At 34.0% G+C, this 16,693-nt stretch overlaps 1 protein-coding gene across 3 annotated transcripts; it reads right to left on the bottom strand.

Annotated features, from left to right (window-relative positions):
- Positions 1-201: 201 nt before the first annotated feature.
- LOC147392376 (agamous-like MADS-box protein MADS1) lies at positions 202-15,511 on the bottom strand. 3 transcript variants are annotated; one of them, XM_086458714.1, is made up of 9 exons: positions 15,364-15,511; positions 14,667-14,900; positions 4,074-4,155; positions 1,765-1,826; positions 1,585-1,684; positions 1,437-1,478; positions 1,023-1,064; positions 718-884; positions 202-461 (listed from the first exon to the last, which is right to left on the bottom strand). In XM_086458714.1, exons 2-9 carry the CDS (start codon positions 14,846-14,848, stop codon positions 458-460), a joined length of 681 nt encoding a protein of 226 aa, XP_086314840.1. In that variant the 5' UTR covers positions 14,849-14,900; positions 15,364-15,511; the 3' UTR covers positions 202-457. The 3 variants fall into 3 exon arrangements, with proteins under 3 accessions (XP_086314840.1, XP_086314839.1, XP_086314841.1); XM_086458713.1 differs by lacking the exon at positions 15,364-15,511 and adding an exon at positions 15,037-15,202; XM_086458715.1 differs by lacking the exons at positions 1,437-1,478; positions 15,364-15,511 and adding an exon at positions 15,037-15,218.
- Between the last annotated feature and the right edge of the window lie 1,182 nt (positions 15,512-16,693).

Genomic DNA, 16,693 nt, shown 5'->3' with positions numbered 1-16,693 from the left:
TATAGGACATTTAGTCTTTTGTGGTCCTACTTGGAGTTTTTTTTTTTTTTTGCTTACATGAAAGTCAATACGGAATTTCACATATTTCCGTTCGACCAATCACATGAAACCTAACGTGGGTAGTTTTGATTGGGGATGCCCTCAATCCATGTGAGTTCGTGTGATTGGTTGATCCGAGATTCTAGTCCATTGGAACAAGTGTTAGTCTCAAAAAGAGAGAGAGAGAGAGTATATTTGATAATATGTCATATAGTAGTGTAAGTTTAAGTCATCAATAAGGCTTAGCTCAGAACAAGAGTCCTCAAGAAGGAGGATTATGAGTCTTATATCTGCGTAGGGAAAATGATAATTAGGTTCTCATCTCCATAACTACAACCAGCTTCTTAGCTTTCTAAAGATACCACCTTGTAGCTATCAAGTAGAGAGATATGACAGCATCAGAAGTACTTTGAACAGATCAACTGCACATAAAATTAGAGATAATTAGACAGACTTGTAATTGAAGTATCCTTGTTTTATAATCAGAGAAATCCGATTCAACTTGGTTGATCGAGTTTCCCACCATGAATCAGTCCAGCTCATCTAAATATCTGAGACTATTCTTCCAACTTTTTGAAATGGGCCGAACTGATGTCGTATTGGTTCAAACGAGTAGACTTGGCCAAGTTTAGAGTCAAGGCCATACATGGATGCAAGTGAACTATGAAGGGTACGTACCCAAGTTGGAGGGTTGTTTGATCTGATCGTGAATACTGGTTATTGGGGTGTTCGAGTAGATTTACTTGGAGGAAGTTGTGAGAGTCAAATGGGGCAGAAGACATGACCTCATATTCGTTTGCGGGCATTAGGCTCATGTGCTGTCCTGCTCTCTCGTTCTCAGCTATCTGCTCATCGTAAAATTAGATTTACCATCATACACACATACATGAAGGGACGAGAGGGCTACATTGCCTGCCTAGCAAAAAACAAAAAATGTGTACATGTACAGATACATATACATAATATAGGGAGAGAAGAGAGACCTTTGCTCGAAGGTACATGTTATCGTTCTGCAAGTCAATCTCCTGTGAAGTAAACATTTTTAGCTAATTAATTAGTAATTTAAGATTGAATTAGTAAAATCATTTGATGTCTAGCTAAATGATGTATCTATAATAGAAATTTGATGAAATTACATGAACCATGATAGGGTTATAGAAAACCCAAATCTAGAAAGATAAAGATACAACAATTCAAATATTAGTGTCGTGCAACCGACACCTAGGAGTGAAAACAAGAAAATGTCACCAATGACATATGGCATGCATACAAGAGAACTGAATTATTATTGTACGATTTCCCGACATATAGATGATTTAAAATACACATCATCTCGTGAACCAGATTTATTTAAGACGGTGAATGCAAATTGAGGAAGAATTGGAATCAATATTTACCCTCTTCTGCATATACTCGATCTCAGCAAACAACAATTCATTCTGGTTTGTACAATGCAGATGTGTTAGTAAGAAACAGTATTCATGACAAAATCTTAAAGATGTTAGTGTCCATTACAAGGATTAATGAAAAAGAAACAATTAATACCTTTTTAGATCTGATTTTACTGATTCCCTTCTCTAGTTTACTTTCCAATTGCTTGAGATCCTTAGAATTCATATTGCTAAGAGCCTCACCCATGAATTGCCTGGAAATTAATGGAAAGTGTTGATGAAATCTCAAAGTGTACAAGTGAAATGTAGATGAATTAAGTGAAGGCAAGATCACCTGTTTGAGTTTTGTAAATTTCCTATTAGCTGGCGCAATTTGGAGGATTCTTGCTGGTAGAACTGAGATTAATGTGGGTAAAGTAAAATTGTTAGAAAATCAAGTTCAGGATTGACAAATTTTGGTAGAACATCATCATCAACATTGAAGCCTTATCAAAAAGATTTGGGGTTGACCAGAATGACGACACAATCATGTAAACCTATATCTGCCCGCACGCACACACACACACACACAAATTGGTCCTTTGAGGAGTGGATTTAGTACGAAAAAACATCGGACCAAAAGAATCTGCATTATATCCTTTATGTATGAAATATCAGAAGTGGTTTCTTGTTATACTCCCCACCATTGCTTGTTCTTGTATGGTTATATATTTCATTTTTACCATGATTTTTTTTATAATTATTTGAACGCCTCAAGCACTTTAGCCTTGCTCTACAACATATTAAACCCAATCTTAATTTCAAGAAAACCCATCTGCGTATGAATGAAATAAAATAACTTCCCCTATCAAAGCAACTTTTAAGGGAACCCAAATAACTGAATGGATATAATACAGAGTTCTTGAGCGTAAGTAACATAGATGAGATTGTTGAGATGGATGAGTGGAAAGACTAGGACAAATAAAATTAGAAAAGAGCCTGTTTGATGAAACATTGCCTTTTGAGATGAGATTTTAAACCTTGATTATACCCCCCATGAAACAAGAGTACTATATTTAACCTTCTCAATTCGTACCATGTATATCCATATAATCCAAAAAATAACCACCAATTAAAATTATGGCATTTCCGTGCGACATCGTTCCATTGCATGCTTACCGTGGGCATGTTGTAATACATCAACAACAACAACTATGGAACAATGAGATCCGTAAATTGGAAATTGCTGAATTTCTTGCCATGGTGCATTACACATATTACATGGAAAGAAATATACACTTAGCTGCACTTTGTAATCTAAATTCAGATATTAGGTTGTTTCCTTATGAATTCTCTCCTTTCCTTAACCAGTAATCAATGAGTTGGAGAGATGTTGTAATATAAAAGGCTGTGAATTTTTATTTTTTGCGATCAATTTTTTGTATAGAACTTGCCAAACCCAAGCTTGTTTACACCAAAAAGAAAGAGGAAAGAAACTTGTAGTATGTCTCTGGAATGACATACCTCGAGATCGAGCTTCAAAGCATCCTACAAATTATCAAGCCTAAATAAGCTTCAATTAAAAGGAGTCATGTAAAAGAGGGGTGAATATAGCTCTGACCAACTATTTAAAGGTGTGCTAGAATATGAGAATTGAACTCACACTCTATGACCTAAGAATGAGTATGTGGAGCTCTGAAAAGAAATTGGAAAGTTTCTTGGAATTTATGGAAATGAATGTTAGGTGACCCTTCCCAAAACAAGACTTTTGAGTTATCCAACACACCACTAACTGTAAATCAAGATAAAGATGAATGGAAAAAAAAAATACTACATATGTTTGAGAGAGTAAGGGAATGGAAAAAAGTTAGAAGGAGTCCAATGAATATGTTTGAGAGAGAAAGAGGAGGGGAGATGGGAAGAGAGATGATGTTAATTGAAAAGGGTCCTTAAGATTAAATGTAGTTTTCTTCTTAACTTTTTTTTTTTGGTAAAAAGATGATTATTTGGAGAATAACTGTTATATTTAGGGTGCCTTGGGTGGTCATTAAAACTTCATCCCAAAAAATTGGGGTTGGCTACCCAATCTTGTTACTCCATTCATTTATGTCTAAAGTTGTTGCCTTCTTTTAATTTTATGTGTTCACATCCGTTGATCTCACAACCTCAATTCACATCTTTTTGTCTTTATGTCGCCCTATTAGGTCTACGTTGGGTGTTTTGGGATTCCTTTTTATTGGGAGATCTAGATCACTTGCGGTTGGACCTCGATACAGCTTGGTGCAGAAGACTTCTCAACCTATGATTGGACTTGCATACATTAAGTTGTCTACTCTACCTAGGGTTTATGGTAGAAGCTTGGCTACTCAATCCACCATTCCTTTGTGAACAATAGGTCACCCTCATTGAAGTAAGAATTTTGAGTTTTAAGTTTTCAAATCCTAGATATGAAAGATAACATCCACAAACTAACATCTTTTAGGTGCATTATATCAAAAGAAGATAATACGAGCAAGCATAAGGATTGCCACCCAAAGACTATGATAGTTCTATGAAACTAACACACACTTTCATATAACAATTTCATGCTTTAGAATTAGCTTCCAATTGATATTTTATTCATAGAAGAAAGGTGAGACACATTAGTACACTCAAAAATCTTACCTGAGCATTGGCTTCTGAAACAGACCCAGTATTGGTGGAATCTACACAAGCCTTCTTGTACCTCTCAATTGTTGTTTTGACACTGAAATATTATAAAAGGTTATAAAAGGCTTTCCACGAAATTCAATACATCGAAGTAACAATCATATAAACATAGAATACAATAAATACATTAAACAAAAAAAGAAAGCTCATATCGCTACACTAACACATCAATCAACGAAATTATACATAATACATTAAATACAAATATAGATGATGAGGACGATAGGGAGCAGCAATATATGACATCAATGGATTGCAGCCAACTTTTTATTTCTTCCTTGATCACACTCTTACATTAGCATAACTTTTCTTCATAAATGCACAAATTACGTTAACATAAAATTAACAAGCATACTAAGAAGGCACGCCCAAAGGTTGAGATTTAATAAGACCTTGGGAAATTTACTTGAGGAAAATTACACTTATGGCAAAACTCTCACGGCACTGGCCTTAGCTTTCATACTATAGATAGCTAAGAAGCGAAGCCCATTCTTTCCTTTTTCCAGAACTGCCTCTTAAAGTGATTTTTTTTTAGGGGGGAATAATAAGGTGGGATATACTTGGGGAGCTTAGTAGGGAGACCATTGTATATATGGGTGGATGAACCCTCTAGAAGGTATTAGGCAGCTCTGGCAGAACCAGTGGCCGACCATACTCCAAGTATGGGTAAATGGGGTCATTGGGTAATGCCGACACAACCATCTCCTTCATAGCCCCAGGGAGGGAGGATCAAGAGCGAAAGTAAAACTTAAGATCTTACAAGAGAAGTGCAAGTAACAAAGCAGATGTCTCATGTTAACATGGAATTCTAATTATAGATGAACTCCTCAAAGAGCTCCACTTTGAAATCCTCTGATAACTTAGACCAAAGACACATGCTTGCTTTCTATCAAAGAATACATTGTTCGCTCCCTTATTTGTTTTCCTTTGAAGACTCTACTACTCTTTTTCATCGTGTAGCGACTAATAATTTTGTTGAACTTAAAGCTCTTTTGATGCCTTTGGTTGATAAAAAATTGATCATAGAATCAGATTCAACTTTTATTGTTAACACCTTTAAGAGCTCCAAAATCCCTTGGAAACTTGAATCAACTCGGTATGAGATCAAGAAGATTCTTCAATTCATTGTTTGGGAGATTTGGCATGTTTTTAGGGAAGGAAACTCTATAACTGACGCCTTGGCAACCTTCGCTTCTACAACTTCTTTGTCTGCCTCTTTTGAAGTTTCTGCTCATTTTCCTTTTCTAGCTAGGAAAGCTCTTAGTGGGAACCAAATGAACCTCCCATCTTTGAGAATATTATAACCGCTTCCTCCTTTTCTTTTCTTTTTTATATTAAACTTTGCTTGCTTATCAAAAAAAAATTCTTTTCCCAAGGATTAGTGATTAGCTAAATGAATAATTTTCATCATTTGCACTCTGTCTAGACCCACATCTTTTATTATTGAAAATGTGTTCATATCCGCTTTTGTATTAACTCCATCTTTGTTTTGGTCTCTCTCTCTCTCTTTCTTTTTTAAGTCCTTCAACTCTAATATTTCTTCTAAATGGGTTGGGTTTGTAATCAACCTTCATTAGACATGGCCAAATCGTTTCATTTTACTTTCTCCTACTTTATCTTTTTGTAGCTACTACTTCATTTTCTTGAATTAGACCATTTCAAATTTTATCTTTTTGGTTTTATTACGGGACAGTTCATGATGTTCATATCAATCTATTATATTCCTTTGTATCTAGCATTGGGTAGACCTCATACAATAACTATCCTAGTTCTACCATATCTTTTGTTTCATTTATTTTGGAACAATCACAAACACCTTTATTTTATTATTATTATTATGGATCAATTACCAAATATTCATGCATAATCTCAACATTCAATGTGTATTCCTAAATAATCTGATTTTTCAATTATTTAACAATTTCATTTTACCAAGTTCAACATGAGGCAGATTAGTCAACATTTATATATGCCGATGCAACAACAAGATGTTATTTGTAACAAGTAGTTTTGTTGGTTGGTTAATTGGTCACATTTTTTTCATGAAAATGGTTGGATTTGTATTATTCTATATGACAAAATCATTTTATTAGATCGAATAAGTACCTTGTGTTAGAATTGAAAATTTCTATGGTTCAAATTTTTAGTATTTTGCAATTTATCACTTGTGTCTACTATTTAGGTAAGATAGCTTTGCTATTGTCATTAAGAAACTCAAAGAAACCTCATAACAAAAGAAAAAGGGCGCGGGGGGGGGGGGCGAGTAAGAAAAAATAGATGTAGAAATGGAAACAATCTCTGGAATGAAAGAGACTAAACAAAAACAAAACGGATCCACCGAAAAAGAAATTCCCCTTCTCTTTCTTCAAAAGTAAAGGAGGATCTGAGTGAATGAAACGAAAAAAGCAGATGTAGAATGGAAAAAACCTCTGGAATGAAAGAGACTAAACAAAAACAAAAAGGATCCACCGAAAAAGAAATTCCCCTTCTCTTTGTTCAGAAGTAAAGGAGGATCTGAGTGAATGAAACGAAAAAGCAGATGTAGAATGGAAAAAACCTCTAGAATGAAATAGACTAAACAAAAACAAAAAGGATCCACCGAAAAAGAAATTCCCCTTCTCTTTGTTCAGAAGTAAAAGAGGATCAAGACAAAATAGATGAAATGGGAGAGATCTGAGTGAATGAAACGAAAAAAAAAAGTCTTTCCACTCATTTATTTCAATATTCTCATCTCTCCTACTATCAATTTATTAATATGATACTCCTTGACCACTCAACATTCAACTCCATAAAAGCATAATTGGTCTTGCTGTCATCTTGTCAGTTTTCTCTATTAATTTGATTGGTATGCCTCGATCACATAGTACTCAAGAAGTACACCTCCACTTTAATTATCAAGTTCTAATGGTATAAGCAACATCTTACTCGATCCCTCCATTCCCAATTATAGCATAACTAAGATACGAAAGTGGTATGTTTAGGAATTTCTATGACAAAAAATAAAATAGCAAAGATGATAAAAAAAAATTGCACAAATAGAAGGATTTATGTGGTTTAGCAATGTGCCTACGTCCACAGATCCGATCAAGAAAAATCACTAGTTTCTCTAAAGTTTTACAGCCCAAGAGATCTCTATTTATAAAGTCAGTAGTTGCTAAAATGTGTTTCTCTCCCCAAAATAGAAACCTCAAAAAATAGAAAACCCTTAAAGTAAATATTACAAAATTCTCCTATTCGTAATCCTAAACCTTGCGGGAGCGCTACCTCCTGCATCTCCGAAACTCTACCTAGCACAATAGAATACAAGACATTTCATACACAACATTCTAGACAATCAGTTCTTACAAGACATTCCTTGCTAGGGTGTAAGATTCTACCTTCAACATTAAAGCATATGAAGGCCTACTAGATAAAAGATTAGCCATGGAGAATGGTGGAACAAAAATGCATGATCCAATTTTGCAGGTAAACTACGTCAAATTTTCTCAAACTATTTTTCTATTATGAAAAATATCTTCCCAACTTCTAATTTGATTGATAAGGTTAGAAATCTATAAAAGAATGCTTGAATTAGTTCACTATCCTTCAAAATTATTCCTCCTTCTAGATGTCTTATGCATCCTTTTGATATTCTACAATTAAGATTCATTGAAATATTGATTCATTTTAACGGCCTCCAAAGATCTCGACCATATTAATTTATAAAATTATGTTCGCATGACGTGGGTTGTGGGATAGACACTCCATGTAGGAGCACACTTGAGTTTATTGTACTTCATATCCATAGATTTTGTGTAATTTCTAGGTAGGATTTGTGTTCTATATTTTTCAATACATCAATCTAGAACTCAATTTATGGAGGTGGCTGGAGAATAAATGTGTTTTGAAATTATTATAAACTTTATAAAAGCCTGAGGAGAGGGGGACATCCCATGCATAGATATTGAAGAGCTATACATAGTTGAGTTTTGGTTTGACTTTATCCCTTGTATACACCATACTTGATATAGAATATTGAAAAGTTCCTCCCTTGTAGAAAGAACTATGAGCGTGAGTGCAAAATTCCTCTAATTAGGATTTTGATTATATCCTCCATGGGTTGATTTGATCTTGGATCATGTTAAGCAGAGAGGCTCTCTAACATCATTGAATTAGAATCTTTATTCAAATCTATCCCTTCTATTCTTTTTATTCTGTTTATATCTTGTAACATATCTATAGACCACCACCCATGAACTATTGATGCAAATATCGATAATAATAAAAAAAACAAACATATCTATAGATCAAGATTATCGGGTAATCAGAGTTGTCTATTAATATAATTTGAATGATCTAGTTGTATGTGCGCGAAATCCTTTCTCTTGCCACATTACATGTCCTCTATTAGTACACTTTTAAACCCCAACGTTCATTTTCACCCTCATATTTTAGTTTCTTTTCTTCTACTTGTGATGTTCAAATTAATACTGTAATATATTTGTCATACTTAACATGGGGAATTATTGTACTCTTATGCTTTATACCTTCATAAATGACATCTTAAAAAACAAAAGATTAAGTGCCTGAGTAAAAATTAAATTTAAAAAAAAAAAAAAAAAAAAAAACAGAAACTTATGGGGGCCTATTTGGTGGACTTCCTTTTCAATTGAGCATTTTCATCTGTTTATCAACCTTTATTTGTTGTTAGGAAGTGAGAACAAGCTCGGCTGCATATAGTATGATAGATTCTCCTTTGTGTCAGAGATAAGAAAAACATATTGAACATGATAGGACAATCAAGAAGGAAACTTTGAAATATATATCAATTCGAACAACTGCACTGAAACTGGAACCAGAAAAGAAACAAGAGACAAAATTCCAAATTGAACAGATGATCGATGATAAGAATGCAAAATGCCATATTTTTCTCTTTTAATATTTAATCCTTTATATATATTTAGTACCTAAATATACTGATTATTATTTTATTTTGATTTAGGAAGCAAATGGAGGTGTTAAGTGCAAAACGAAATTAATTGGGGGATTTTGGACAGTTTCGACATTACTTTGTAATTTGGGTATAACTCTCTCATCCGAACTCCGATTGAGATGATTTAAAATGCTATGAAATGCTGAGAAAAATATTTACAACTTTCGTGTTTTGAGTTTTGAGAGATACTGACTATATTAAGGTCAAAATCGGATTTGAAGTTGTTGTACGTACACTGTTGACCCGAATTTGACACGAATTTGACGTTGTGTATTTTCTAAAGTCTCCAAATTTGGTGCACGAAAATTCCAACGGAAAACACCACTTTCCTAATTATATTAGGACTGTATTTTATTTTTAATAAATTTTCCTTAATTTGTCAGATTTTGATATTGTAATTGGGGGATAAGATTTAGAATATTTTTAGGAGATTTTATAGGTTTCTAAGAAGGAAAAAAAAGAACGTATAGAAGAAAAAAAAAAGGGAAAGACTTGATATCTCTTTCATCTCTCTCCATCTCTCTCTCCATCTCTCTCTATCTCTATTATTTTATTTTAATTTTTTCTTTAGGAAAGAAGTGGCTGAAACTTGGGGAATTTGTGGCCATAAGAAGAAGAGTTGCTAAATTTTTGTGAACTAGTTGTCAAAAAGAAGATAAATTTCTATCATAAGGAAGAGTTGCTGAAATTAACAAGTTGTGAAAATCACCACCAACACATCACAAGTTTCTTTGGTTGTGTTAAAAAGTGTTACCCTTATGACTAGTCTTTTTATTTGTTTCAACTATGATTTTTATTGGATTAAAAATTATTTTGTTAGATTTTTATATTGGAATTTGTTAATTCAATGAGTTAGTAACTTTCAGATTTGTTAATTGATGTTTTCGGATTGGTGAGATATAGACACATGAATTGGTGATCTTAATTATGTATGCTGAATTTTCAGTTTGGTTATGTTGAAAACTTTGATATTAATTGTCATTGAAACCATAGTTGTATTTCTAATCACCTAATTGATTTGGGGTGTGATTTAAAAGTGGTAAAAATCATGAACAATAGTTGTGATATGAAAATTGCATATTCTTTAGCCATGGACTTTTTCATAGGTTTGAGGAGTAGGTTATTGAATCATAATTCCTTTTAATCTTAATGATTTGTTGAAGAAGTTATAAGGATACGCTGAGTATTAACTTGATTGCTTAATAAAAATAACTAGGTGATGGACTTTTTCAAAATCCTAAGAAGGAATTTATAAAATGCATGATCTTTTTAGGCTTGCACTTTGATTCAATTCGGATATGTAATTAAGGCATGAAATTCATTGTCTATGTTGAAGCAATTTGATTAGTCATTTAATGAATTTGATTTTCTGAATTGTGAGAGAAGATGATCAATTGTAAATATTTATTTTTTTAATTTTTATTTTTATTATTTCTTTCTTTTTATTTTTATTTTTTTAAATCCGAATCATCAAAATTGAAACCCCCTTAAATTTGTGTAATATGTTTGTTTCCAACGTGTTAATTAAACTAACTAAAATTTGTTATGACTCTGTAGAATAGGAGTACCCGCAATTTCCAACCAATAACGATACCTTACAAATCACTTTACTACAATCTTCTATAGGGTTTGTGATGATTGAAAATATGATCTATTAATCGACTTACAATAAAACAAAAAAATAATTCCTAATTCCATTCTATAAGACAAACTAAAGGGATGTTGGGGCCATCCAAGTAAACGAAAAGGTAGTTGTCAGAGGATAATGAGCCTTCCAACAATATCATCCCTATCAGTCTCTTGGACTCGATCGGGATCTCGAGGACAAAAATCTGCACAGAACGCGCTCTGATGATTCACGGAGTAGGGAACGTCATACAGGCTGCGGTTGGGTCAGTTATGATCAGGATAACTTGTGCTGGACTAGATGATATGCACGAGTTCAAGGTTGTAAAAGCTACTTTGAAGAAAATGTCATGCACGGGCCACAGTCCCCCTATCTTTAAAGGGGCCTTCAACATGATCTTATCTGGCTGGTCGTATATCCACCCCTAACAAAAGATCTAAGGAGTATATATTCAAGAAAGGAAGGGAGATAGGTAGGTGAGGACTCTCCTTTCATTTTTACTTCTCCCCAGCTAATGCAACTATAAATCCATTATATGATTAAAATGAAAATATTACGGAAAAATAAGTTTATAGGCACTTCTTTGATAAAAGTGCCTACAAAATCCCTTTTCTCATTATTAGTTTCCTTCAATTATTAAAAAGACATGCTAAACAATAAAAGAGGTTAGCAATAATCAAATTGTCCAAAACGTTGCCTTACATAGCATGTTAAAACATGCCCATATTGGAAGTGCTAACTATCCTGGTTGGTGAAGTCTTTGGGTGATGATACCAGAGACTTGGGTTCAAATCCCACCAACATCGAGAAACTGAATTTATTAAAAAAATTCTTACCAATAAAAAATTCCAACATTCAAGTTAAGCAAAAGTCAAATTATGAAAGACAAACTATTGGAAATAATATCCAGTCAGTGTTTGTCGAATATTTTCCTACCTTCCCTTCAATTGGATAATACTGTCAACCATCCTAAAGATGACTCCCAATTAAAATATCATTCCATCTAGTATATGGTAATCGATCAATGATGGTAAAATAATATAGTATAATCTATCCTTGATCGAAAATGTCAACTAGCTTAGTTGGTAAATTCTCTAGGTGAGGATACCATATGTTTGGATTCAATTCCTACCATCATTGAGTTATTAATCTCATCAAATGGACTTTACAATAAAAATAAAACCTATCCTCAATCAACTAGGTGCTTTTAGACCAGCTACGAAAATTAACTTTGCCTATGTATTATTTCTTTCACGTTACATTGCCTGTCTCAAGTTAAGTTACTAAAGGAGGATTACGTTAATTTGGTAGTTAATGTAGAGACCTTTTGAAGGAGCATTCTACTTGCACCCACCATTTGTGCTCTTTGTGCCCAGTTAAAAAGCCAAAAAAAAAAAAAATTGGTGAAATGGCCAGATTTACCCCTAGCAAAAAACTATCCACAATCCACACCCACCTAAAAAGAGTATTTTTTTTTTCATGATAGGAAGTTACTGAAAAATTTAATTATGACTCGATTGAATCTTACTGAATAAACATAAGAGGTCTCGATAGGAATGTATCGATTGATGCATATGTAGGAACCTATCGAATCCTTTCAGGTACATTCGATAATCGAATCACTTGTGAAAATTTCAGTATTGAACTATCAAATGGAACTTCATTTGAATTTTTTCTTTTCAAGATTTCTAATCTATAAATTAGGAGTTGAGGTTTCCATGGTCATTTCTAACCTACTTTTCAAATTTTAAGATATTGTTTCTTATATTGCAAAATTCAAGTTGAAAATCTCGTAAATGCAAAGAAAAAAAGAAGAAGAATGATCAAATGAATGAGGTTCGATTTTGGGGTGGTGGGTGCGTTGAGAATGGAGGGATTTAAGGGAAATACAAAATTGTAATTGGATGTAAAGAGATTAAATGTTGGATACAAGTAACCTCGCTCTTTGAATCAAATATGGAGCTAAAGAGGAATTCTATAGTTAAGTTAGGTCTAAAGAAAAATAACAGAATGATCCAAAGGTCAGGATGGTGATTTTTATCATTTTCAACACCATAAGTCTTAGGATTTGGACGGTCCAGATTTGTTACATAAATGGGTCCGTAGCCTATTTGACTCCTACACTTATAAACGTATATGACATATACAGAACAGTCAGGTTTGTCTTCAGTTTCTATAACCCACACATTTCTCGATGAACTGTTACCTTAGTTTCGTCGAGACACTGATTGGTAACTCTCTGCCACGCTGGCAAAAGACCCTAAACATGATTGGTTGTTCTATTACCAGCCACTGATGTTCGCCACGTGTCACATCACCCAATTGTCCGGAGGATAATCCCTCCAAAGACCCTCTATGACCCACCTCGATAAACTCCAAAACTACTGAAACTGCCATCCAATAGAACTGTTTTGAAGTCTCCATCAACATTTGCAGACTCCACGCACGAAAAGTTTTAAAGTACGAAACCCCATTGGCTTGCTTGCAGTCCTCAAAACTCTCTCTCTCTTAACGATGGTTCCTATATTTAAACCGTTGATGGTTCATCGACATTCACACAAGGAAGATCTTGAATGGTCTTTTTTTAAATTAAATAATATAAAAAAAGAAGAACGCCAGTGCAGGAATCATGATGAGAGCTTTGCTGTCAGAACTCAGAAGTGAAGAACTGAGAAATCTTGTATGACGTGATCAAAGATTCGTAACTAAGACAAACAGATTTGGATTTTAGATTATATACAGAAGCCCTTTACCTCACCTTCAAACCCAACCATTAGATTAAAAATTCATATAGTCTAGAAGGGTAAAACAGTCCCCAAAAACTAGAAAAAACAAAGAAGACCCATGAAGCTGAGGAACCCTAATCTTGTTTTGATTAGTAGGAAAAAAAATTTAATATGTTTTAAGGAAGAACACAGAAGACCCATGAAGTTAATTAGACCAAATCTTGTTTTGATTAGTAGGGAGAAGTGTTTTTAATACTTTTAAGGCAAAAAACAAAGAAGATCCATGAAACCCTAATCTTGTTTTGATGAGTTGGTAGAAGTGTTTCTACTGTGTTTCATGGAAAAATGAGCCATGAAGCTAACAAACCCTAATCTTTGTTTTGATTGGTAGAAGAAGTGTTTCAAGGAAAACCAAAGAAGATCCATGAAGCAAATAAACCCTAAATATATTTCAAGAGAAACCCATTACAAATCTTCTTCTTTTTTTTAATGTGATAGGTTGTAGACCCATGACAAATCTTGAAACCCTAATCAACTTTTTGTGATGGATAGACATAGTTTTCTTTCTTTCTAGTTGATCTGACATGCTTTTAAGGAAATGTCAAATGATGTTAGAGAATGGGCTAATGAGAGCATGACAGGTTTGTAACATGCTTTAGGGTGACATGAAGTTTAGAAATAGAGAGAAGGAGAGAGAGAGAGTAAAGAATGACAAAGAAGAAAAGATAAAAAATGGAAACAGTATCTGTGTGAGAAGAGAGAGTGTTTGAAGAATAAAAGGGAATAAATTAAGAAAAGAGAAGAAATAGAAACCTAAAAACAGTGAAAGAGAGAGATATACATAAGGATGATTAATTTCCCATATCATCAAGTTTCCTAAACTCATTTCTGTTATTCCACACTTCTATTTCTATTATTTACAACAGATCCATCCACCTAAAGAAAGAATAAAAATGCAAAAAAAAAAAAAAAAAACACTAAAAACAGAAGAGAAGGGGAAAAAAAAAGCATTTTTTTTCAACTACAATCTGAACTCAATAAAATGATCAAGTTTTAGAAATCCTTGTAAGATCTAACAAAGAGGCTGATTTTCTCTACATCAATATGTCCAAATTATATAAAAAAATTAACAAAAAGAAATTAAGAGCTAAAGATCTTAATAAAGGAGAAGTATTAAGGGAGGTAAAGAAATTATGAATATCTAGATGAGAAGAAAGCAATACCTATTGTTGGAGTACTCATAAAGGCGACCGCGATTGGAGAAGACGACGAGAGCTACTTCTGCGTCGCAAAGTACAGATAATTCATAAGCCTTCTTGAGTAATCCATTGCGACGCTTACAAAAGGTGACTTGACGATTAGTTGTGTTTTCGATCCGCTTAATTTCAATCTTTCCTCTACCCATTTTTCTTTGGGGAGAATTATTGGATGATCGATTTGGAAAATCTGTAATTAAACTGAAACAAAAGAAACCAAATTAATGTCGTTGTTTACAAAGGGGAATAGTTTAAGATTGAATTGGGTGTTGGATCTAAAAGAAGAAAAATAAGAAATTGTTTGAGAATTAGAAATTTTTGGTTTTTGATTACTGACTTGGTAAGGAAACGAGGTGGGGAAGGATAGGAAAACTGTTTCTTTCAATATGGGTTTGGCTTCTTCTTCTTCTTCTCTCTCTGTAGTAGAGAGAACTAAAATGGAATGGGAGGTGGTTTCAAGTTCTAATAGATGGGTACTTATAGTCTTGAAAATAGACCATATAACCACAACTAGCTAAGACTCACATTCCCAATTTATTTTATTTTATTTTCAAATTACTCTTTTACAATAGTTTGTACAGAACATGAAAAAGTTTGAGGAAAAAAAAAGAAGGATTCATACATACACATATGAGAGAGAGAGAGAGAGAGAGAGGCCCATTACCATCAATTTGATGTGGGTGATGGACAGTGCAATTGGAGAGATAAAGGGACTTGTGAGAAGAGCATTAATGGAGTGAGTGAGACGTTTTAGGGTAAGTTAACACAGTAGAGGGAGGAGAGAAACCTACCTCTCTCTCTCTCTCTCTCTTTTTGACCTCTTTTGTTTTGTTCTTTTGGGTTTTGAGTTGGCTTTTACTTAACATTTGGTGTCTGATCTCATTGTAAGGTGGAAAAATTCAATAAGATTAAGACATCTTCCTTACGTCTCTAAACTTTTTTTCTTTGGCTGTATTGTATTATTGTCCATCTACTATGGTTATGACACACAAGTGAGGGTGCTCCCATGTGAGGTCTTGCCTTTCTTTTCCCCATTCTTCTCTTCATTTATGGTAATTAAGAAGAGTTGTTTTGCATTTTGTGATCCTTTTTAATTTATTTGGGTACCATTAGGGGTGTCAATTGGTTGGTTCAGGCTAGCCTTGGCAGGACCCTATCCCGGACATTAAGAGGCAGGCTCTACCTTAGACTAGCCCTAACTCCTATCGGGCTTAAGTCGTCTGTCCTAATGGATCAGGGTTGGGTTCAATTTGATTTTTTTTAAAAACTTTATATAAGTGTTAATTTATTTTTGCACCATTAGGAATTGAGTTGTGATAATCTAACCCCCCCCCCCCCCCCCAACACCAACTCCTATCGGACTTAAGTCGTCTGTCCTAGTGGATCAGGGTTGGGTTCAATTTGATTTTTTTTTTTAAACTATATATAAGTGTTAATTTTTTTTGCAACATTAGGAATTGAGTTGTGATAATCTAACCCCCCCCCACCAAGTCCTATCGGGCTTAAGTCGTATGTCCTAATGGATCAGGGTTGGGTTCAATTTGACTTTTTTTTTAACTTTATATAAGTGTTAATTTATTTTTGCAACATTAGGAATTGAGTTGTGATAATCTAACCTCCCCCCTCCCCTCTAACATATGCCCCCATCACAGAACTGTAGATCATTTCCCTCGGGACACACAAGAAAAAGATTTATGGTTCTATGTATCCCGAGGCAAGTGATCTATGGTTCTGTGATGGGAGCATATGTATGAGGGGGGCGTCAGAAAATCATTATTCTTAGGAATTGTTTGGAGTCTTTTATACTATTTTTAATCAAAGTATGGATTCAATCTCTAATCTAGTTGAAAGGATTTTCCTATTTTACTATGTTTGGAACCATCCCCAATTTTCTTGAGGAATTAGCATGGTCCCTAACTAGTCTACCTACAAATAAAAACTTCAATTTTTCCCTCTCTTTGGCTCATTTTAGATACTTTCCTTGCAGGGGACCA

Source organism: Akebia trifoliata, chromosome 11 (assembly GCF_017979445.1).
Source record: "Akebia trifoliata isolate Shusen 1 chromosome 11, ASM1797944v1, whole genome shotgun sequence".
In the NCBI taxonomy this organism is placed as follows: Eukaryota; Viridiplantae; Streptophyta; class Magnoliopsida; order Ranunculales; family Lardizabalaceae; genus Akebia; species Akebia trifoliata.
Note: the sequence above shows the minus strand (reverse complement) of the source record. Positions and strands in the feature narration are given on the sequence as shown.